Raw genomic sequence first — 25,698 nt, forward strand, 5'->3', positions numbered from 1 at the left:
CAAGGTCTGTTTGGTTTGATATGAGATGTGCCTCCCATACTGCTTTCACTTGCAATGTAAAGGGGGTGAGACTGGATTATTCTTTTTTTACATGTCCACAATAACTAATTTTCACAATAATCATGAGGACTTGTGGCATATCTGGGACCTGAATGGGGTTTCCAAGCTTCAAAGGTCACAACTCTGCACATAAAACACATACCATGGCAAGTCTCCTTATCTCCAGATCAGTGGCCTTTAAAGCTGTGGAACTGGCAAAAAGTCCAGCGTCAGCATTAGAAACACATTTTCTTATATCAAAGGAAATGTAATGCAACAGAGTGTGTGTGTATAACAGACAAGCAACACCTCTCCATAGTCACATGTTAAACACCTGAAATCATACAAATGAAGGCCAAGATGCAGTTGCAAACATTGGTGAAAACTACATGAACAAGCAGACACAATCAACAAGAGGGTGGGAAGTATGCATACGTCAGAGCTAGCTACAAAAGATGCACTCTGCAGAGAGGCTCAACAAAAAGAAAAAAATAGCCGTCAAAAGTGCGAGCAGTGGAAGGACACAAGTACTTGGGCCATGCTCTAGGGGATGGTCCCATGCAAGAAGAGGGAAGTACCAAACAGCAGTAAGCTAACAAAATCGAGAGTTGCTTTGAAGCCCACCAATTGTAAGTAATGGGATGGCCCCAAGTCCACTAACAGTAAACAAAATGTCTCGAAGGGACAGCATATGCTCTGTATAAGAGACTTAAAAACAGACGCTTGAGGTAAGCAGATTCAAAGAGTTGCTGGTGTTGTAGGGTGCTCTATATAGAAGCTGCTCTCCATCTAAACTTGGGAACTACTCAGAATTCTCTGCTTCTTTATTGCATGATTTATGTGGCACTCTAAGCATGAAAGTGTATTGTTTTTACATATAAACACACACATATATATATATATATACACACATATATATATATACACACACACAAAACACGACATGTCACACATTCCTGTGTGCCATATCCTCTAACCCAGCATGTGATGTAAGTCACCCATACAGCAGGCCTGATCGCACTAAGGCAGGGTGCTGAATATTTCATGGGAGGGCATACTTGCATGAGTAGATAAGCCCCTGTGCTGTTCAGTCCCATTACTGCCAGCACAAGTGACCAGGGAAGCCAGTTTAAAACATGTGTGGACACTGGGGAAAACGAGTTCCCAAACTACATGACTGCTTCACTTTAGATATGGATGTTTGGGGCGTGGCCAAGATGGCAGCGGTGTGAAACGTTATATCAATGTCCTGTTTGGAAGGGAGCAAAATATTTTTCACAAGGAATTAAGTATCGCGGCACACCTCTTGGTTGTCAGATATTTTTTGCAGATCATTCATTTTCTCCATTTTATGTTATTAAAGTGTTTCTAAAGCATTGGAGTAGATCTCTAAAGTGGGCTACAATTATTAGGAGCCACATGTGTGAACTTCTCAAAAGATTTCAGTTGGGCAGGATTCAAAATGTAAACTTTTCTTTACTTCTGGGTGCGAGAAACAGAGGACACAGGGTGTGAAGAACTGGAGAAACAGCGGACTGAGAAAGTTTACCCTCTTCGTGGAAAAACAGCACACAGCCTCATGGCAAAACAAGGTTTTCTTTCCTCTGAAAAAAGCTGACAATTTGTGGAGCACATTACTTTAGTTCCCGGAGGGATAGGGCGACGTGGCCTTACCTGCTGGGAGAAACTGCAGTAGCTGGAGACTCTGTGTTACTAAGAGCAAGATCGATGACGCGTGAGCGCCTTCGTCGCTTCCTCTCCTCCTCGTCATCATTGCCAGGAAAGTTGTTCAAGTCAGGGGTGCCAGATAAATTTATTGGCTGCCGGTGGGTGCCAGGAGATACAAAGACGCTGTCCGGAGTAGCCTCCTGTGACCTTGTAGCTGACTGAGGTGTAGCCACCATGGTACCTGAAAGAAAAGAGAGCATGAGCAAAATAACAGAGCTAAACAAGCTGCAAGCAAATTCAACAGCATTGATAGAAAAGGTAGTATATAGAATCTGGTTAAATAGAAGATAAAGGCCTGTTCAACTAGGAGCACTAAAGATCATTCACAAGCATGAGGTTCAGAAAAGGCACTGTGTAGGGTGCAGAGTTCATGTTGCAGTACTGCCCCCCCCCCACACACTTTTTGACTCATATTTAATGCAACTTTAACTGAAGTGTACTGGGTGTTCGTTAACCAGTTCCCCAGTACCAGTGTTCCTTCCCTAAAACTGCACAATCTTTTCCCCAACTGGCAAAACCTTTAGCACCCTATGCAAGTTTCTTACACATGGTTACCTTAGTACCTAGGGCCTGAGACACTAAAGAGAGTCCCTAAGGGCAGCAGCACTAATTGTGCCACGCTAAGGGACCCCTCACCAACCACATGCAAGGCTGTCATTGCAGGGTCTTGGTGCAGGCAAAAGTGAAAACACGACATGTCACACATCCTTGTGTGCCATGTCCCCTAACCCAACATGTTGTATTTATAGAATCAACGCTACAGCAGGCCTGATCACCCCAAGGCAAGGTGCTGAATATTTCATGGGAGGGCATATTTGCATGAGCAGATAAGCCCCTGTGCTGCTCAGTCCCATTACTGCCAGTACAAGTGACCAGGGAAGCCATTTTAAATCATGACACTGGGGAAAACGAGTTCCCAAGCTACATGATGGCTTCACTAAAGATGTTTGGGGGGCATGGCCAAGATGGCGGCAGTGTGAGATGTGTTCTTTGGTCTCTCCTGTCCCGGTGCCCTGGGCCTCCCCGAGAACTCGCATGAAGGATGGTCCTGCTACTCTAGGGGCCATCGCTCAGATGCACGACCCGGGAGAGCCTTCTCAGCGCTTGAAATTGCTGCGTCGCCAATCGATTGGCGGCTTTTAGCACCTGGAGACGTGCCCGGAGACTAAGGGTGTAGGCCCCAGTGAACCTCCAGCCTAGCCTCTCTAAGTAGGGGGAAGTGCTGGAGCTGTGCCGCCACGAGAGACTGAGCCGAGCGGATACAGACAGCAGACAAGGTGTGGAGGAGCTTCTGGATCGGGAGAAGTCTCCCTCACAACGCTTTAGGCCGCGGGCCCGCCCCGGCCTGATAGGCTAGGCCCCCACAATCTCACCAGCCCTAGTGGAGGTCCGGCGGCACCCGAGCAAGCAAGGAGTATCGCCGGAGACGCGGCGGCACGGGAGTGTCAGTGTTGCTGCCGGACCATCACCAGACAAGGGGCGACATAGCTATCGATCGGGAGGGTCCCTCCCGCAACGCTTCAGCCTCTTGGGCCAGGTTGACCAGATCGCATAGGCCTCCCACCACTGAGGCGGCCCTCGCAGAAAACCGGCGGCATTTGGGCTCCCAGGGGAAAGTGCAGTAACTGCTACGTCACACAGCTCCTCTCCGAGAACAGTAGCGGAAGAAAGACGGAGGAGCTGCCAGATCAGGAAACAACTCTCACTCAACACTGGAAGTCACAGGGCCTGGCTGGACTGAGTGGCTTGGCCTCCCCCATGTACCTAGATCATCGGATTGAGGCCTAGGGGATAAGGGCATACAGGCTCTTTTAGTTATCCTTCAAACTTACCTTGTGAGGCAGGATCCAGAGTGTTCACCTGGGTCCCATCTCTATCATAGGGTCAGTTTACGCACTTAACAAGGGCCAGGAACAATTCCTATGGGGACTGGTGGCAAACATCATGTCCACTCGGATCAATGGGTGGTTCTGGGAGGGGATCTCAACCTAGGGTCCACAACAAACTAGACCGTTCAACACAGCAACATGGGACAGCAGGAGCCAGGACTCGAGAAATCTGAAAAATGGTACTAGTCCTGCAGGCCTAGTACTTAAAAAAACTCCAGGACCTCACAGTAACCTACTTGACCTCCGTCGCTGAAAGCGGAGCAAATGTGACAAGATAACAAGATTTAAAGGTATCTTTATTGCTCATTTGCTTTGTGAGCAATAAAAAGGCCTTTAAATCTTATCTTGTCACATTTGCTCCGTTTTCAAAGACGGAGGACAAAAGTTAGTATGTTTTCCTACTCGCCAGAAAGGATGAGTAGGACCTAAAAATAGCTCGACCTCATAAAATTTACTTCGCAAATGCGAGCGGTCAAGTGGATTTGTCGAGCCCTGAGGACCACTTGGGCCGGGAGAGACTCAATGGTTACAAGAGCTGGACTTAAAGGGTTTATGGCGTGCCTCTCATCCCAGGGGATACACATTTTACTCTCACGCCCATAAGTCCTATGCAAGGCTGGATTATTTCTTAGGTTCCAGGGAAGTAGAGGCTGCAACCAAGTTCACTTGGCTATCCTATTGGATCTCGCTATCCCGCGTTGGGGCCAGGTTTCCCGCTCATGACGGCTGAGAGGGACTTTGCTACGTAGACCAGAAGTTACTTTGCAGATGGACAAGGCGATTAGACATTATCTAGAGGCTAACGATAACGCTGAGACACCCATCACTATAACTTGGGACGCCCTGAAGGCAGTGATAAGGGGAGAGTTTCTTGCTTACTATGCAGCAGATAATTAGGGGGAGAGGGAGAAGCGCACTTAATTGCAGCAACCAGTGCAAGAACTTGAACAAATACACCATCGCACTGGTGCCCCCAGAGTCTGGCGCCAATTGGAAACTGCCAGGAAAGAGTTAGCTGTGTTGGACTGGGTCAATGCGGAGTACTTAAAAGACATGATTAAGTCAAATGTATTATGTCGGGAGCAACAAAAGCGGGAGAATGCTCGCAAACAAACTCAAAGGCCAGCGCCAAGCTAGCACTGTAGATGCGGTCTGATCGGACAAGGGTGCTTAGATTGAGTGTGACAAAGCAATAGCAACGCGATTCGCAGCGTTCTATGGGAAGCTATACGCCGCACAAGATCTCCTGTGCCAGGGAACTCAGTCATATCTGCAAGGTGCAAGGGTCACCCGCCTAACTGATGCCCAAGCGAGGACTTAAGATGCGCCCATAGAATAGACAGTCATTTCCGCGAAAACCTGACTGAAACCCCACAAAATTCTGGGTCTTGACTGATTCACTTCAGCTTTCTATAAAACTTTCTGCAACGCACAAGCACCATTCCTCCCTTGTGTGTTTAACTCCATCTCTAGCTCGTCAACACTCCCCCTTCCCCAGCCCCCACTTCCATGACAGAGGCATCAGTTGTGGTTATAGCCAAATCAGAAAAGGACAAGAGACCATGTGGGTCCTATCAACCTATATCACTTTTAAACATTGATGCCACGCTTTTTACTGGGATCCTAGCGGCGCGACTAGCCCCCCATATGCCTAGCTTAGTGGGCCCAGATCAAGCTGGCTTTATTCCCAATAGACAGTGTCCAGACAATACTAAGCAGATATTGCATCTCGTGGATAAGGCTGTCCGCTCTCCACGCAAATCCATGCTTTTCTCTATAGATGCAGAGAAAACATTTGACCGCGTTCACTGGCCCTATTTAACAGCTGTCCTGAAACACTTCTGATTAGGAGAGCGGTTCCGCACTTGGGTTCTAAGTAGCTATGGCAAGGCAAATGCATCGGTTTGGGAAAATGGCAGAGCCTCTCCTTGTTTCCCCGTTAGAAAAGACAGGGGTGTCCCTCGTCGCCCCTGTTTGCGCTTTATATGGAGCAGTTTGCGCAAAGAATTCGGGACAACCCAGAGATTACGGGGATCCAATTTTTGGGCGAAGAGCACCTAATAACGATATACGTGGATGATGTAATTGCTTTTCCCGACAACCCCTCCCCGGGTTCTTAGCAGTAATGGGATTGTTTGGAACTGTGTCAGGGTGTTAGGTTAATCTGGCCAAATCCCAGGCACTAAGCCGCATTGTATCCCGAGATACGCAAGATCATCTAACCCGCCTTCTTTCTATCCAATGAGTGGGAGACTCAGTCCCATATCTGGGGGTCCATTTCGCCCCAACCATAGAAGAGGTGATCTCTCGGAGTTACCCTGGTCTTGTCCCACGAGTGAAGCCTGACCTTTCACAATGGTAACAATACCCACTCATGGATGGGCCGAATAGCGGCCCTTCAGACTATCCTCCCCGTATATTGTATGTCTCCCAGACACTACCTTTATGGCCCACAGCCGGGACACTTCAGACTCTCCAGAGTTTATTCCAGAGTTTTGTCTGGGCGCGACGGCGCTCCCGGATGAAACGAGACAGAAGTTGGCGATCGCCAACAGATGGCGGGCTTAGGCATCCAATACATTTTGAGCTACTTCCAGGCTGCTCAACTCCTATATTGTGGAGTGTACCCGCCCTGCTTCCGAAAAGGGATGGATGTTCATGGACAGAGCCCTTACTAAAACAGCCCTGTAGAAGATCCCCTACTTAGATAGGTAGAGGTTGGCAGGGGGCTGAGGCCTATCAGCAGTCACCTCGCCCCACCCTAGGGGTTTGAGACACAGTGGTGACCCGTAAAGTCTTATCAATGTTCCCTTCTCCACTCACCCCAGTGGTGGAGAACAGGGACTTCACACCGGGGTTGGATATCGCCGCTTTTAAAGAATTGCAAAGAGATGGTAAAAGATCTAAAGGTCACCACTTTGACGAGGATGGTCTCATCCTATTTAACACACTACAGACTAAGAACGAGATCCCAGAGACTGAGCGATTTAATTCACGCAGATAAGACATTGGGCAATGCAACCTACAGTGCGGGAGGCTGCACAGCGAAGCCTCACAAAGTTCGAGAGATGGCTCCTGGCTAAACAAACAGAGAGGCGCCTTGTCTCAGAACTATATATGATGCTCTCGCAAGAGCCACCTGACTTAGACAACCCTCCACAAACGCGATGGGAGGGAGATTGGCCAGCACTTCATCACTGAGGAGTGGGAAGCTATATACTACAGAGCCAGGCACACAGCACCTAATGTGGCCAGTATAGAAACGACAACAAAAATTGCCATATACTGGTATCTAACACCGGTAAGTCTCTACAAAGAGAAGCCTGAGAATGGAGACAGCTGTTGGAGAGGCTGCAACACCCCTGGGACATTGCTTCATATCCTCTGGGAATGCCCTAAACTAGCGCTGTTCTGGGCGGACATTTTGCAGACATTGACACACATTTTGACACCCAACTGTCCAGGTTTCCTTCATACGTGGAGTTGGGCCTTTTTACCCCACAGACTTTCCCTCTTTAATCTAGAAGAGGCCAGCACATAGCATTAGGGGCAATACACCAATTCATACTGGCATACTGGGGTTCAGACAGCGTTCCTACAAGATACAAGATTCAACTGGCTACACCAGTGGACCCCCATTGACTCCCCACTGGAAGCCGGGTACCCCCAGCAATTTGTATGATTTAATTTTCAAACATTAAAAGAGTAATTCGAAAAATATAAACACATGTGCACACAAAACAACTACTCGAATTACGAAGGATTTTAGTATTTTATATTGAAAGAGTTTGCAAAAAAACAGAACATTTTATTGGGAAGGTTGGTGCTGCATCTCCGTGACTACATTTTAAATGGTTAGTTTTATTTCTCAGTACAAGGCTCCTGCCAGGGCCAGAGTGGAAACCCAAAGCAGCCCTGGCAAATGTTTTCAGACCAGTCCCCATACAGTGCACACCAAGTGCAGTGAGTGAGCCTGACTGCTACAAAGGGGGCTTTGGGGGGCGCTCTTTCCCCCCCCCCCCCTCAAAGAAAATTTAGGATACAATGGTGCATTCTACATTACATTTATCATTATATATTGAATTGTATTAGCTTTTAAAAAATAGTGAATGATGATCTTACTATGCACCAGTATACAACAATCTTTGTTGGGGTTCTTCAATGATTCCCTTATTATGACCCTTCAACAGTGCCTCTCATTTCTTCATAGGAAAACTGTCACATGTATTTCATTTGTTTTATAGCATCTCTCATACCATTGTAGGATGTCAGAGCACTTTACATAATACACATATAGAGACAATGAATCATACTTGTAAATCTGTGTAGAGAAAATGTTACATAAGGTATAGGGGACTACAAGGTGTAGCATTCACATGTCATTCATACCGGTAGGCATTTTTAAAGAGTGAATGGTCTGGAAAAGCACAAACTCAGGATTCAGAACGTAACACAGTGGTTAGCTTTGACTAACAATACAAATGTATTTCCACCCAAATAAACTCCTTCAACAGCATCAGAATAATGAAAGACTGGGAAAAAACATAAGTTATACCATGCAGTGTGTAAGTAGCTCTTTGATGCCCGTTTATAGGTCACTGTGCTAGATTATGATAGTCTCTTATGAGCTGCAGAGTAACAAAAGAATCTCTGAGACAAAAGCAGTAACCCACTGACCTATGCACATAAAATACTGCTTTTTAAAATGCACGGTAAACATTCTTAGCAGCAGGCATATTAACCCTCTGTGCTATATTAGGAGTCAAACCTACCATTGGACAAAACTAATCTCTCTCCAGCAGGTACATTAATCACTGGTGTTATCTTGACACTTTTATTGTTGCTCGAAAACTGCTAATTCTATAAGGAACTTTGCAGTGCTTTTAAAAGTGCTGCCTGCGGATCCCTGGGAATGGGTCACGGACGCCAGTTTGGAAACCACTGGGCTACACTGTTTATGGCATCTCTTGGGTATGGAAAGGCTATCTAGCACACTTACACAACAAGGCGACACCTATAGCAAGATCTGGAAGCCATTAAATGTATTATTGTCACAAGAGTTCACAGAACTAACCTGCCCGAGATATCTAAAACATTTCAGACCGACTACACCGACGCAGCACAATACCGCCGCCCAGCCTAAATGAGACACGAATTAATAGACCTTACTGGACAATTTGTTAGCACTGGCCCCCTAGGGAACGGTATGGGTGGGAGGGGAAAGGGGTATTTCCATCTCTAGTTCGTCATTTGCTCGTTTTTTTATTATCTTAGTCCTTCTCTATAAAGATGTTGTGCTGACCGGGGCTAAATGTTGACGCTCAAACAGCTGCTGTGATGCTTGCCCTTAGTTCTAACAGCAACAATAAAACAAATGTAAACATAGATAGGGATGTTTGGTATCAAACATCTCGTATTGATGAACCCAAACTGATTCCAATGTTGGATTTACCGATACATAGCTCCCAGAGGACACCTTAGACGTTCCCCCTGAAAACCTACCATCCACTGTTATGATCCCTGACTGGTTTTAGCCAGCCTGTGACCTGAGACACTGTTCTAACCTCCTAGGGTGAGAGCTTTACTGAGAACAAAAGCCTTCCCGGGAAGAGGGTACAACACCCCCTCCCACAGGATGACATGCTGATTAGCCTTCCTTAGCCAGCAAGCTTCAAAGAGCTGCCGCATTTGAAATGCGAAACTGGCTCCCCTCTCAGGAGGGAAAGCCGACCCCCTTTTACAGAGCCCCTTTGGCACCTGGACTGTCGGGAAAATTCGCTAGTCAGGTAGGCATGCCGCCCCCAGGCTAGTACCATCCCTAAATTGGGCTAAACTGAGGTGAACATGACTTTTCAGAAGTATCAATCTTCATGATGGCATACTTGGATATTCTAGCACTGGGTTATTCCAACTTCTAACAGGAGTGAAGTAAGTAGGGAAGCACATTCCGTTACTCAAGATTTCACAGACAAAACTGGTAAATCATTACACGGACAAAGCAGACAAATTATCAGTGCTGACCCTTTTACAAAACAACATTTCAAGGATTCTGTAACCAGCCTCTCCGTTCATTCCAACACACTTCACAGAATGACTTTATGGACCTGGTCAAAGCAAGAAGGCCTGCCGGCAGCCCTTTAGACCAGTGCCCACAACAAACCTTCAAGACAATTCTTTTAACCGCATCGATGCTAGGAGATTTACAGCCCTGTGCTGGGATTTACAAAAACCCATTATTCATGACGAGCTGGGCTCGTCATGAGCGTGTGAGCAGGCTACTGCATGACGAGCCCAGCTCGTCATGAGCGTCGAAGGGGTTAACAACCTCTGCTGCCATTCTAGGAAGGAGAATCATCAACAACCCCTCAACTACCAGAATATTTCCAGCAGAACTAAAAAAGTCATACATACGCCCATTACGTTACTGACGAAAACAAACTTGGACCTACTCAACCCTAACAACTACAGACAGATTACAAATGGACCTTTCCTGGGGAAACTGATAGAAAGAGCAGCATTCACCCGATTGTCACAATTCATTGAAGAAAATGCCATACTTTCAAACTTCCAAACAGGATTCTGTCCAGTAAGAGGCACAGAATCTGTCCTCCTTGCCATCTGGGATGACCTGAAGAACAAAGCTGACTGCAACCTGGTTGTTGCTCTACTTCTCTTGGACCTTCCGGCTGCCTTTGACATGGTTGATTATGCCACTCCGATAAAAAAACTCTAATAAGCCGGCATAGAGGGGACTGCATCCTACCTTCACAACAGAACTAATGTAACTATTTATCTATAATTGCTTCACTATTGATTTACAAAAAAATAAATCTAAAATTACAATTCATTTAAAGTACAACAATTGAAAGATGTAGGTTCTTTAATGTGTTTTTAATCTTATTTATTTATTTTTAAAGTTTTATAGAGCGGGAACCAGATCCTTGCGGATATCAGAACGCTTTACAAGCAATAATGAAAAGAGTTAAACAAAAACCATAAAACATATAAATATACATGTACATAATGAGCAGGCCAAAAGCAAACAAGGAGAGAGGTGCTGGGCGAGAGAGCCTCAGTGCCATATGGGGTTGTCTGTTGGCAGCAGATCATGTTAACCTTAGGTGAAGATCATGTGGATTTTTTCATGAGAATTGCTTTTACTTCCTTTTTAGGTCGAGCCTGTCAATGCGCTTGCGCATTCAGCTTGCGAGAGATATTGGGGCTTAACCAGAGCTTAACCATCAGGCGGTTTGATGCTGTGCCCGTGAAATGCAAGCTCAATGTGCAAGCGCATTGACCTAAAAAGCGCATGCACATGAAAGCCAGCCATCTGTTGCTTCCCCAGCGTGGTGCAGACAGCAGCTTCACTTGAAAGGGATCCGCTCCGCCCCCTGCTGCATCAAAGGCTTTCATTTCGCACTTGTCACAGTCGCCAGGCCGTGTCGCATTTCTCCTCCCCACAGCAATGCCAAGAGCTTGTCTCCCTTCTAACGTACCGGCTTGTTTTTTATAGCAGAGACTTCACCGAGACTTGAACCCGGTTCTACAGTACCAAAGCCGGAAGTTCTGTATAATACGCCACATTACTAAAGCTTGTTTGCTGCCTGCAAGCCTAGGCTGCAAATATTTAACTTGATGTAACCCCCGTCACCACCTCCTCCCTCCCAAATTGAATCGGAACTTTTGCGCCATCACATGTCAATAATTATCGCTAAGGAAGAACATTTGATGTATTTAAGGGCATACCCCCAGCTCGGTTGAATCAGCTCAGAGACGTGAGAACAGGTCTCTCTTCCTGGGTAGCAGATTTATTTATTGCAAATGGCAGACCAGCAAATGGACTAGATTGGTTCATTAGTCGAGATGAATGGCCAATCACCGTCCTGTTTGATTAACCCCACACCTATACTTCACGCTACCCTCGTGAATTACAGTTTCCGTGCGCTGGTATTCCAAAATATCTCCTATTTACAGGTGCAGGGTACAAGAACGGCAAATGCTTGATCTAATGACTGCAGTTTGCTCCATAAACAGAGTGAATCATATCCGCAAAGAGTAACGTCACTTCCTGTGCTGTTTTATCTTTAGCTCCTTTCCAATCATGTCTTGAAACCTCCTGCGTCCGCCGCGCAGACTTGCAGTCAGCAGCGTTGGTTGTGGATGGCAGGAGCCAAAGGTCAAACTGGAGCCTGCATAGATACATGCAAGTCCACGAGACAGTGTTCATTATTTTTATGCGCGCTGGAAAAATATTTTCTCAATTTGGATATTGCATTTTGTACTATTCTGTATGAATATAGAAATTAAGCCTGTCATAAAATACTTGGCCAGCGGATCTGTCTGAGCAGGATAATGTATACTGCATTCTATGCCATACTTGATCAGGTTTCATATATGTGCTATTCCGCCTCATTTTATTATCTTTAATATCTGCCCTTCCTATAACCAGACAGGCCTCTCATTCAAAGCGCAGATGCACAGTCCTCTAATCAGAAGTGACAAGCTATATACTTTCCTTCACCCGATAGCCTAGAGCAAAAAGCCCTGTTTCTTTGTAAATGTTTGGAATTGGATTATTTTTATTGAAGTATTAAAATAATTCTTCAGTGTTTAGGTTATAATTTAAGAACTCCTGGAGAATTAAATAAGCTTTCAGTTCAGTAGCCAGTGGTAGTTGATCAACTTGCAAAAATAATGTTTTCAACGTTTCCCTAATCAGAAATCGCAAACACGGGTAAGGGATACAAATGTGCAACATGTTACAATTATTACAATCATTAAAATTTAGAGGCATTAGTTTAGGCAACGATTGAAGCATAGTTATTGAACTGGTTTCTTGTAGAGTTAAGATTGTGGTGTCCGATATCATATAAGCGTGCCACTTCCAGAAAACTGTCCAGCTGCCTCGCTTTATATAAGCTAGTTTAACACTGTGACACTATTTTCTTTTTGCTGAGTACGCATCTTAAATTGCTGTGTACCATATATAAACATACGTGCACACTCGTACATGCACCATATATTCAAACACTTAGTGCAGCATTCACAAAGATGCCATTAGTTCTTACTCTTATTTTTGGTGCTCCTCGTTATGTTCTGATGTACTGGAGGAGATGAAGCAATGGACTCTTAAGAAGCTACAAAAGCCTGCTTTGGGTTGAAATAACCCCGCTTCTTTAGCTCTGCCCCCTGTTTGCTGTGCTCTTCCCTGTGCGCAATTAAGAACACATTGATTCACAACTAACAATTCCTATTCAAACCACTGAATTTCACTACAAACAGCATACATCCTCTCCACTGCATACAAAAAATAATAAGTGAAAAACATTGTGTCATTTGCATTGTCATTGTCAGCGCCACCACAGCATCACTCAGCGCTAACACAGCATCACTCAGCGCCACCACAGCATCACTCAGCGCCACCACAGCATCACTCAGCGCCACCACAGCATCACTCAGCGCCACCACAGCATCACTCAGCGCCACCACAGCATCACTCAGCGCCACCACAGCATCACTCAGCGCCACCACAGCATCACCCCGCGCCACCACAGCATCAATCTGTGCAACCATTCAACAACAACTGGTTCAAATATGTTCTCTCAATGTTTCAAGCTTTATTACAATTGTCACAAAAAGATGTTAATATTTGACTTCTGTTCTTGGATTTTCGTCACAATAAAATACACTGAACATAATCTTCACAAAAGTTATTTACAAAAGTTTAAGCTGTTGCCATTATAAATTACAATAACTTTTATTTAAGTATTAATTATTTAAAAAAATTAAAAGCCATTGTTATTTGTAATATCAATATATCTAAATCACGTAAATACAACACATATTGCATTACAAATGCTATAGGTGTCACATTTGCGAAAGTTAAAACTATAGGCATTGTAAATGACAAAGCTATTAATTTAGCTATTTTCAAAACCAACACAAATAAAAAAGTTGTCATTTACAATTCCAATAGCTCAAACTTTCCTAATGCGAGACCTATTGCATTGCGAATGCTTGTTGAACAATGCAGTGGATGTGATAAGTCTGGTTTCTGGGGGTAGTGCCTTCCATATCCTAGGGGCCATCCCTGAGAAGTAGCGTCTACATATACTACCTTCCTTTATACATCTCTATACCTTCCATGTACTTATAGATCTATATATGTATTACTTTTCTTCTAATTCAGCATATCCAATGCACTACCCAATGTTCCAACCTATACCACTCAATATATCCTCTACCTCAACTCGGACTCATCTCAAACCTCTGTCTACTAGTCTTTCCAATGCACTAACCTATTTCTCACCCTATATCTCTGTAAATATATATCCTCTACCTCCACTCTCTCATTCATACCAAACCCCACTACTACTATGAACCCCAAAATATCCCTTCCTAGACTCTTCCCTACTAAACTCCTCCTTGCATCATCTCAGATCTATCTCTTTTACTATTCCAATCCCCCAAACAAACCTTTCTAAACCCTTCCCAGACACCCTAGCTCCACCTACCTTTTTACTCATCCCAATCCTCCTACTACTGCTATGAGCTCCGAAACAAAAACAAAAAAAGAAAATATTTTCTAAATCCTTCCCTCTTCTATCCCTCCACTATCCTTCTCAATCCAAATAACTGACTAACATATCCACCACTCAAATTAATTTCATATTTCACTATATTAATTCACTACTAATCCTTGATGCGTTCTGGAGTAGCATGCTACTAGGCAAAAAAGCACTTTGACGTCTCGCCATAGGGAGTAAATGCCATATAAATGTAATTACAATACAATAGAATATAGGAGGCATAGTGGTCCAAGGGTTAGTAGCCCATTGGCTAATACCCTACACAGTATTTAGGGGAGCCCCTGGCACCAGAAGAGTAGATCCCAATGACCTACGGAGAGAGAGGACACCGAAGAGCTGCAAAGCAGAGAGGAGAGAAGAAGCAGCTGACCTGGTACCAGCCCTGCCAGCCTGTCTGCATCCCTCGTTAAAACTGTGCCAAAGTCGGCAGTCCTGCAGCTGTTGAGTTAAGAAATTTGGGAGGACTGCCTACCTTCGATAAAGTACCAAGACCTTCCGTGGGACAGAGGACCTGTTCCCTGCATCTTGCAGAAACTCCAAAATAAAGGACTGAGGCCTCCGGAAGAGCCAAAAACCGACACTGCAGCGGTTGCTCCAAGCCCAAGTCAAAGGGGGCCAACGGTGCGAACAATATCTGCAGGCCCGTCAGAGTCCATCGTGGTTTCACCCATCATGGACCCTCAGTCGTCGCCTGCAGCCTCTGCACGCAGGCCCCCTCTACCTCAACTACTATGGTAAGGAAAAACCGATGCTTAGGGAAATCTCTATACCCATCACCCCATAGCAATATATAAGAGGACCAAAGGTGTCCCTCCCCCACCATTCCTGTGCATCATGACGCCTTAGCCTCCCTGTTGGTTCAGCTCACCCGGCCTCCAAGTCTGAGCCTGCGGCCTCTTTTCAAAGAGACCATTCTCCACACTATTAGGCTGGGCTGCCAACACCATTTGGCGCCCTGCAAAGTTCCTAGGGTTTAGCTCCAGGCAAAGGGGGATCCAAGATAGCACACCAGGTGCACCCACAGCAGCCCAGGGGCAGCTGGGTGCAGGATGGACACCAGGAGCCCCGTCGATTTCAATGGGAAAGCTCCGGTCAGAACAAACACTGCAAGGAGGGGGGGACACCTCCAAATAGAGACTGCAGGCGCCGTCAGGAGACCTGAGGTAGGTCAGGTTCACCAGATCCCAGGTCAGGATTGCCGGGGAGACCTCCACGTGGTGTTGGGCCACACTAACACTGGCCATGGGCGTCTGGTGCAGACTCACAGATTTGGCCGGAGCCAGATTATGTTGGTGAGCAAAATCAGGTGCTCACAGGAGAAAGTCTTTTTAGGGAAGGCAGGGCAGGTCGAGGTCGGGACAGGCCGGTAGGGCTGTGGCCAAAACAGTTGGTGTCCTCCTCTTCCTTCAGCAAGGCTCTTTGGTCCTTTTCTCTTCTTGTCTGAGGAGGCAAGGTTTGGGTCGCCCCAAATGCTACATTTAGGGGAGTTTCAGGTAGCTACAGGTTGGGACCAATGTGTCCTTTCCTTGGCGTGGGTACACATCCTATTATGCCACCTTCCAGTGGGAAGGTGACATAAGCCTCACTCTGGTTGGCTGGTTCCCCCATCTTCAAGATGGAGGTAACAGAGTTGCGCTTCGCCTCGCCTCGCCTCCAACACTTGAGGGGTAGGGTTGGCGAATGTGGGAACACCTCTCCTATCTTGGTCTTCCCGCCGCTTCTCCCATCGAAAGTGGGATAAGAACCAGTGGGGGCCAGTTGCTGGGAGCAGCAAATGGCTGGGTTAGCTCACAAAGGCGGCAAGCCTTTGAAGCTTCCCCTTTGTGGACCCCACCCATCCTTGGAGAGGAGGCTTGGCACCTCTGCCCAGGCTGTGCTTTGTTCCAGGACCCAGAGAGCTGGAGGCTCTAGACCCAGGGATCCGGAATCATGTCTGGGGGTGGCAGCTGGCGAGCAGCCACTCAGCCAGGACATTAGAGTTAGGTTGTTTTTCAGGGGCATCTCCAAGATGCTCTCAGAGTGCATTTGGCAATAAATCCCACACTGGCACCAGTGTGGGTTTAATGTGCTGATAATTTTTATATCAAACTTCCCAAATTTCAGTAAAGCCATTATGGTGCTGTGGAGTTCGTAATAACAAACTCCCTGACCATATACTCTTTATGGCTTTACTGCACTTACAATGTCTAAGAATGGATTTAGACACTGGAGGGATACAGGGCTCATGCACCGGGTGACCTCACCAGTGGTATAGTGCACCCAGCTAGAGGGGTGGCTTTTCTATGACTAATGCAGTGGATTGTAGATATGGCACACAGTCTATGTCGATTCTTCACTTAGCTCTGCACTAAAACACGCAGCCTGCAACTGGCAGTGTGTGTGCCTTAGGGTACAGGGCATCTGTGCTGCATCGCTTACAGGTTTTCCCTGTCCGTGTCCTTGGTACCTATGGTACCTTTTACATGGGATTTACATGTGGCCAGAGAGTTGCCAACTGGGTTTTTAACAGTACAGTTTTAGGGAAAGAAAAAAAAGGCCAGTGGTACCAGGTTGGCAGGAACCCAGAAGACTTAAGTCAAAGAGCATCAACATTGGGCAAAAAGTGGGGACCAACCATGCAAAAAATGGGCACTTTCCCACAGGATAACATTATACAAGTCAAAAATTGCACTAAGTGTCCGGAAAGAATTTATATTTCGAAAACATACTTACCTGAACTAATATGGGTCTGTGGATGCTATCATTTGTAAGGTAGACAAAAGGCACACAATTGATGGACGAAACGCAGAACAAATCAAAACATTCACCCCCAATCAAAAGATCTAGGTTAAATTCATCATTCTTTTGCTCACCATGCCACCCCAGGTTAGCCCTGGCCATATGCAAATCAGTCTGGACCCTGTGCCTCATGGAGACAGTCCAGCCCGAACTGCCAAGCCATGTCCTCCCAGGACCGGAAACAAGCATTCTAGGAACAAACTGGGGTGGTGTGGCGAGCAAACGAATGATGGATTTAACCCAGATCCCTGTGACTGGGGGTGAATGTTTGCATTGTCCAGCATTCTGTCCATCAATTGTTTCTTTTGCATAGTTTGTAATGGACACATTTTCTTAAGTTGCCTTCCCCTTTACACAATAACGTTTTACAGGTCTCGAAAAATCTACTCGCATTGTCGAGCAAGATTTATTCAGGACGAGCTATTTTTAGGGACGACTCGTCCTTTCTGGGGAGTTGAAAATCCTACAACTTCAGGGACGACAAACTGACTTTTGATCTCCATCTCTGAAACCAGTGCAAATGCGACAAGATAGGACTTAAAGGCATCTTTATTGTTCACCAAGTGAAAGAGCAATACAAACGCCATTAAATCTTGTTATCATGTCAGATTTGCTGGCATTCAGAGACAGAGGCCAAAGTCAACTGACTTTATTACATTTATTTTTCTTTCTGTGATTTAAGTTAGTGGATTTGGTAAAGTGAACTGAGTGACAATTGAACTGTGCAAAGCACGTTAACCGCTACCGCGCTAGCGGGTTTTCCCGCTGTGCGCTGAAAATTCGAAAATCCCGCGTTACGTGACAAAGCCAGCTCGTCATGCGCGTAGCGCAGGTAACGCCCATGACGAGCTGGCTTTGTCATCCGCATCGAAGGGGTTAAATGAAAGGCTGTAAGAAGTCAGGCTCTTTTCTAACAACACTGAAATAGCTAAGTGAACTGTAGTTATGAAGTCCCATTTTGGTAGTTCTCTGGTAAAAAGATATTTGTATTTGACAAAAACAAATTAGAACACTTTACTTGGTGATGTATACATTTTAAATATTTTTCCAGAAACCCAATTTCCAAAAATTGTTTATGCTCTGTTATCAGTAAAACAATATTTTAGTGGGAAAGTTTTGTGGCCATTTCAATGGAAAACATGCTATCTATAAATGACAATGCACTAACACATCATGCTTTGGTAATATATTTATTAATATTGAGTTTTTAAACATGAACTGGGAACTATTACTGCTCCTGCCCAGATGACAATGCAATTAGTGAACTAAGAGGCAAGCCAGGAATCATGTGCACCCTATATATGGGCTCGATTCTTGTTATACATGGAGCAAACACTTAGTCTAGTAAATACTAAAGTTTTTTGTACAGCAGAAATAGTGAACTTGCACATTTGAAGGTGCTCTCTTTTTGTGATAAACAAAAAGGCGGCTTCATATGACAAAATATTTGCCTAGAATCACACAATTTGAGACCAGTTCATGGGTCAAGTACATTACAGTTAGGTCGAGTAGATTATCAAAGATACTAGATCTGCAGGTCTAGTAACATTTTTATGGTTTTTCAAGCCCTGCTTTTACACACATTTACGTGCGTGACAAGCTTGGGTTAGTTTCTCTGAAACTGCTTCACATACAGATTCTGCTCCGCCTCAAATGATCATGATTCCTTTAACACAACGTACAAGGTCTCGACACACATTGTGCAAATGTCGTTCTATGTTTCATGCGATATTCTTAAATGCCTGACTTCTTACAGCCTTTCATTTAACCCCTTCGATGCGGATGACAAAGCCAGCTCTCTCTCAACTTGTTTAAATCTTTTTCGGCAGCGTCGGCGCCGATATCTGTACCCGGATCGTGCTGAGAACTCCGGTGAAAACGGACAGATCCATCCTTACAAGTAAGCTCCCGCCACCCCCAGTAAGTTGAGATTAGAATGCTTTGCCTTCGTATATATCTTCCTACTGTGGAGAGACCGAGACCTCCTAATAGTGAGCGTTTTGCTTTTAAGTATTATATTAATTTCACGATAGGAGTCCGTGTCTTTGGCATCTGGCCCCCTGGCCCCAGTGGCATCAGTGATGTCACTGACCATGTCATGAATGATCTAATATGTGACATCATCAGCAGTGGATTGCGGGTGCGCGAAATATAGTTAGTACAACTAACTATATAGGGGCAATTTCATTGGTTTTGTATGAGTAAAATGTCCAGCTAACTATAACACCACCAAAACATAGTTTTGGAGTGAATTTCAAAGGTTTTTTTTAAATGCTAATTACTAACTATATAAGGCCTGAAACCTATGGTTTTTTCAGTGAATTTCAAAGGTTTTTTAAATGCTAATTCCTAACTATATAAGGCCTGAAACCTATGGTTTTTTCAGTGTTTTAAAAAAAAAAATTGATTGGTTAACTGGCTTATTAAGTGTATCTTAGTGAATACATATATTAGCGAGTAATGTTTAAATATTTAAATATATGCCTGAGTGATGTAATATGTGACGTCATCAGCAGTGCATTGCAGACGTGCAAGTTATAGTGACTCTAACTAACTATAACGTGGGAATTTCAATGGTTTTATGCGAGTAAAATTTCCAGCTAACTATAACTGGTGTGAAACCTATGGTTTTTTCAGTGAATTTCAAAGGTTTTTTAAATGCTAATTCCTAACTATAACTGGTGTGTAACCTATGTTTTTTTCAGTGAATATATATATATATATAAAATTTCTATGGCAAAATGAAACCCCTCATTTTGTTCCTTTTCAAATTAAATGTATTAAGTGTTACCACTTTATTCCAATCAAGATGACTTCAGGTGTGCCATACTTTTGTCATAAGTAAGACTGTTAGCGTTCTAGTTGTTCTTTACAACACTCTGGGACATTCTGTCATTGGTCTATAGTTGGGCTACATCTGGCTGATACTTGGGCTACATTTGTTTTTTTTTGTATCTGGTGGCCATCTTTGGGCTACATTGGGCTCTAACATATATATAGCCCAATGTAGCCCAATATATATTTTTTCAAAGTTAATTTTCGTAAAAACCACTGGAGCACATATCTTGAGACATAGCAAAGGCACATCGGGCTACCAGTCCCTACAACTTTGCCAAGTTTGGTGGAAAACCATTCAGCCGTTTGGGCTAAAAGTGAGTCCAACCGCCCTATGGAAATTAACATAGGGAAAACACGTTTTGGGACCCCCCTTTTATCTCGGGCCCCGCTTGACCAATCCTCCCCAAACTTTCAGGGAAGGACCGGAGCGCCGCGAGGCAAAGTTAAGGAAAATTTCAAGAAGATTCCTCAACCTGCGCCAAAGTTATTCCCAATAGAATGTTGCGATTTCCCTATGGAAAACAATCCTAACTATATATACCTACTGGCTATCGCCAGTAGGTAATATATACACACATATATATACACACACCTATATATATATATATATATATTCACTGAAAAAACCATAGGTTATAGACCATATATAGTTAGGAATTAGCATTTAAAAAACCTTATTTTACTCACACAAAACCATTGAAATTCCATATATAGTTAGTTGCACTAACTATATATCGCGCACCCGCAATCCACTGCTGATCATGTCACATATTACATCATTCATGACATGGTCAGTGACATCACTGATGACATCTCAAATGACATCACTGATGACATCACTGATGACAACATCCAGTGACTGTATTTTTCTGTAAAGTTAAAATATGTCTTGAGTGGATGTATAAGTGTCTGGATGAAGGATTTAGTAGGTGCATGACTGACTGTATGAGTGAGTGATTAAATGTGTCTCACTGAATGCATGGGTTAGTGACTAAACTGTCTTAATTTGTGCATCATTAGGTCTGTTGTTCTGTAAACTGCTGCATGTGTTGATCATTAGCTATACGAGAGGCTATATGTGTTATTAATTGGTTGCCCAAGTATTTCTATGGGAGATTGAGTTTGTGTGGGGGTGGCTGGAAGGTGTGTGACTCTATGCATAGATGTGTGAGCAGTTTATTCACTAGGTGTATGAGTTCAAGAGTGCATGTGGAAACAGCTACATGGGCAGTTGACTGTGTGCATGAGTGTATTGATGAGTGAATGGATATCTCAATGCTACATGTCATAGTAAGTACATATGTGAAACACAGTACATGTGAGAGTTGGCATATATAAATAACTGTGCATGAGAGCCACTGAATGAGTGAGTGGTTGTATCGATCATTGTGAACTTGTATCTGGGATTGTATAAGAGTAAATATGTGTTAGTATATGTTTCAATAAGTAAGGTGTGTTTAACTGTATAGTTGAAGAAATGGAGGTGAGATTGTTTCTTTGCATGACTGACTGGGTGTGTGAGTAACTCCATGGATGAGTGGCAGTGTGTGAGTGTCTGTATACACTGAGTGTATCTAAGGTTATATTAGAGTCTGAAGAGGTTTATCGTATTAGCACAAGAATGATGTCAAATGAGATGTCATCAGTGATGTCATTTGAGATGTCATCAGTGATGTCATCAGTGATGTCACTGACCATGTCATGAATGATGTAATATGTGACATGATCAGCAGTGGATTGCGGGTGCGCGATATATAGTTAGTGCAACTAACTATATATGGAATTTCAATGGTTTTGTGTGAGTAAAATAAGGTTTTTTAAATGCTAATTCCTAACTATATATGGTCTATAACCTATGGTTTTTTCAGTGAATTTTCAAGGTTTTGTAAATGCTAATTCCTAACTATATATGGTCTATAACCTATGGTTTTTTCAGTGAATTTTCAAGGTTTTGTAAATGCTAATTCCTAACTATATATGGTCCATAACCTATGGTTTTTTCTGTGAATTTCATTGGTTTTTTAACAGCTAATATCTGTAGCTGTAAAATGTATTCTTCTTTAAATCCAAAAATATATTTTATATGTTTATGAATAATTTTTTTTAAAATATTTTTTTTTCTTCGTTCCCGCTTCGCAAATCGGGAAGCTTCCCGTTAGCTGACCTTGATGCCGCGAAATAGACCGCGAGCCGGTAAACGTTTCTTTACCGCAAGTGCCGCGTTACAAAACAACATCGTGACGCCTCCCGTCCGCATGACGTTTCACGTTGTCGCGTGATACGTCATATGACGTACTACGTTAGCGAACTGGTACGCGAAGCGAGTCGCAAAGCGCAGGTTTCTGGAAGCAAACCGGGAGGCCCTGCAAAGCGCTTAACGTAAACACAGCAAGTCATGTGACTTGGTAATAACACTTTTCATTGGTTCATTTCACTTTTGGTTTCCTAATGATGTAAGACTAGGTCATATAATCTAAAATGAACAGTTTTGATTGGTTGAGAACTCTTGTTTTTCCCAAATGATGAAAATCCCTCCTTCTTTCCTCACTCTGACTTTCATCATTGTGAGAGAAAGACCCTTTGTGATCACTGAGCAATGGCTTCTTTAGTAGCTTCAGCTGGTGCTTCCCCACCACCTCCACCACATCCAAGGAAGAGTGGACCACCTGCTCAAGTTATAATTCAACAAGAAGAAGAAGAAGAAGAAGAGGAACAGGAGGACGAGCACGAAGAGAGGCAGTTTTTGCCCGAGCAGCCCAGGACGTCTCACCGGAAAGAAAACTTCATTTGGCAATTTTTTAAAATTCCCAAAGGTCAGAAAAAAGTAAATGCAAGATACGTAACTTGCCTTATATGTCAAGATAGACTGTCCAGAGGGACCGACAAAAAATACAGTTTCGGAAACTACACAATGCATCGCCATATGACTAGGTGGCATCCTAACAACTACAGTGCTGCACAGTTTCGGAACGACCTAGATAATCTCCCTATTATGGCCAGAAGATCTGTTGTAACGGAAGTAACGGGACCAGAGGGCAGGGAGATGGTGCCAAATATACAAATGAGATTTGGTGATGTAAAACACATCTGCGCATTTTGCGATGGATTCATTTCCTACGGACAAAAAAGCATCACTCTGATCAACAGAGCTATTGACTATCATATGCAAGTTTGTCCGAAACGCCCAAAATAATAAATACTTCTTTTTTTTGTTTTGTTGCTCCTGTTGAGCCCTTTACAATGAATCGTTTTCATTGCCCCCTCCAAGAAAAACCCCCAAAAATATAAAACTGTTCCGAAAAATTCAAAAACAGTAAAAAAATGTTCAGAAAAAAAAAAAAAAAAAAAGTTCTTTTCAGAACTACCTCCCCGTTATTAAAATTTTTTTGGAACTGTGCCAACCTCTATTTCTCTTAGTTCGCTTCCCAGTTCGCTCGCCGGTACGCGAACCGGAAGCGAACCAAAAACAGTAAGTATAAGGGAAGGAAACAGACACTTATGTTAAAAGAAAGACAGCTATAGGGGAGTAAACTAGAGATACTATTACCCGTAATCCACTGCTGATGATGTCACATATTACATCATTCATGACATGCTCAGTGACATCATCAGCAGAGGATTGCGGGTTTTTTGGCAACGTGCCTTATCCACGGTTTAATAACGCTGCCTTTTGCTTTATATAAGTTTTCAAATTGTATGAAATATATACCAATAGGTCGTTATGAACCTTTAGGTAGTGCTTTTCTTCATGAGGTCTGGTCGCTTCCATACACATACAGATGTTTCAAAGATGATCAAGAAGTTTATCTGAATGGAGAGGAATGCACTGAGACGCCAGATCATTCACTAATGTGTAGGCACATACAGTTACACGGTTCATGCAACAAACACCGACCAAATATGGCTTGCGTGTTGCAAGGCACGCCAGTTCCTGCTATCATCCCCACGTTCAAGTTGTTGGAAAATGGTAGTTATTTGATGCTCAATAATGAAGATTGTTCTGAGTTAATTAAAAGTATTCCTTTTATCGTAACATTAAGTGAACGGGTTATTTGCTGCAGAAATGTTCTATTTCCTCCCACACATGAACATAGGGAGTTTTCAATCTGGCCACAAATACCAACCTTGGGACACGTTTCAACGGCATGGCAAGAATAAGAGCTCTTTTGTCTCAGAGAGAGGTGGCCTTGAGTTCGGCCCGTGAAACTTTCGTACTTCACATAGCGAACACCCGTACAGAGGTGCACACCCTTTTCAATTAAGATTTGCCTTTCAATTTCAGCAACATGTTTCCGACTATCTTTAACGCATCCTCCACAAAGTCCCTGGCGCACTTTTTTAAAGTTGTTACCAGTGGTCTCGTGACTTCATTTGAGAAAATCTTTGGAGTCATCCCTGCTTCCTTTCATTCTATTTTCTGCACTCTGGTTCGTGGATTGGCATTTTTACTTGCATTACCAGCGGACGCTCTTGTGCTTTTTTACATTTTTAAATATGGATGTCCCTCCTATGCAACCTCCCACCCTGCAGCTGCTGACACTGTTCCGCAATCGCATGCTAGAATATTACGGCACAATGCCGTTGGCGATATTAAGCACGGCATATGGATTATCTTTTCGATTCTCCTACTTCACCTGTGTCCAGCCTGTATTTCACTGCCTGACCTGTGATTTCGATTGGGCCATTGATTTGTGTCTCTGCGGACCGGTTTCTCCTGACGTCGACTTTAATCAGCTGATGACTCCTATCATTACTCACGAGTTGGTTTGTCCTGGCGAAAGGATTATGGCTGTGGCATTGATGCATGGACTACTTGGTCCCTGGAATTTACTGGCGGCAGCACAGTCTTTCTTGGAACAGAGCTTTCTTGAAAACCCACCGAGCTGTCCTCTGATGGTGATAGAGGATCCGGTGCTGGGAGAGCACGTATGTTCTTTTCCGCTTTTAAATTGGATGGCTGAACTGTTTTCGGATGAAGACGGTGACTTCCTATTGGAGGCTGTTGCAGCTTATTTTGCATACACAGTTATGTCATAGACCTTTTTCATGTTTGATATGCTGAGTACTAGCATTTCATTGACAATTCATTGACTTATTTGTCAAGTTTTTATTATTTACCTTGCCTATTGGCTTAAGACTCGATAAAGTACTTGGCTGTTTTATTTTTCTTTAGCATTAAATTTTCCTAGTTTTTAATGCTTTACCTTGCGGACCGTCCACATATAAACTTGCAATCTGCTCTCATGAGATGGCACTTCTATTATCTTATTCAGTTCGTTTCCGGATCATGAGGAGGTGTCATCTAGGTCCTGGATATCTTTACACCGTGTTAAGTTAGCATGGGCTCATTACCGGTTTAAACGCCATTTTTCCTTTTTTGCAACTTCTGCACACGACACTTAGTTGTTGCTTTAGCTTTCCACCTAGTAGTTCATCGTGGTTTACATGAGAATAATATGTTATTGGTCTACTATCTGCTTTACTTGTTAAACTATATCTGTACAGCGAGTGCTAAAGTTTCAAGAACAACACGATACAGAATTGTTATGGAGGTCTGATCTCCACGACTTCATACTCATAACATAAGTGCAACTTCTGCCAATTCTGGGCATGAGGCGGGTTTTATATTGCTTTGCCGAACACACATACACAACAGTTGATGCGGTTCACATGAAGAGAGAGCTGGTGTATGCTGATGTGATTCCTTCAAATCTAAGACACTAAAGTATGGGCACGCCCTAAACCAACACAAAGAGACCTTCTTAGCAAATAATATAATATGTGTATTAGGGAGGGTGAGATATAAGCAGCCGCGGGTCGTGGAGGGAGTTACGATG

General features: G+C 43.8%; 1 protein-coding gene across 1 annotated transcript in view; it reads right to left on the reverse strand.

The window, feature by feature from the left end:
- The window catches only part of NCAPH (non-SMC condensin I complex subunit H), a 394,040-nt gene that overhangs the window by 322,917 nt on the left and 45,425 nt on the right, over positions 1–25,698 (reverse strand). Inside the window, exon 2 of the mRNA XM_078666999.1 lies at positions 1,714–1,948. Coding sequence (XP_078523125.1) covers positions 1,714–1,948 — 235 coding nt within the window. The remainder of the gene's footprint in view (positions 1–1,713; positions 1,949–25,698) is intronic.

This window comes from Lissotriton helveticus, chromosome 11 (assembly GCF_964261635.1).
Source record: "Lissotriton helveticus chromosome 11, aLisHel1.1, whole genome shotgun sequence".
Taxonomy (NCBI): Eukaryota; Metazoa; Chordata; class Amphibia; order Caudata; family Salamandridae; genus Lissotriton; species Lissotriton helveticus.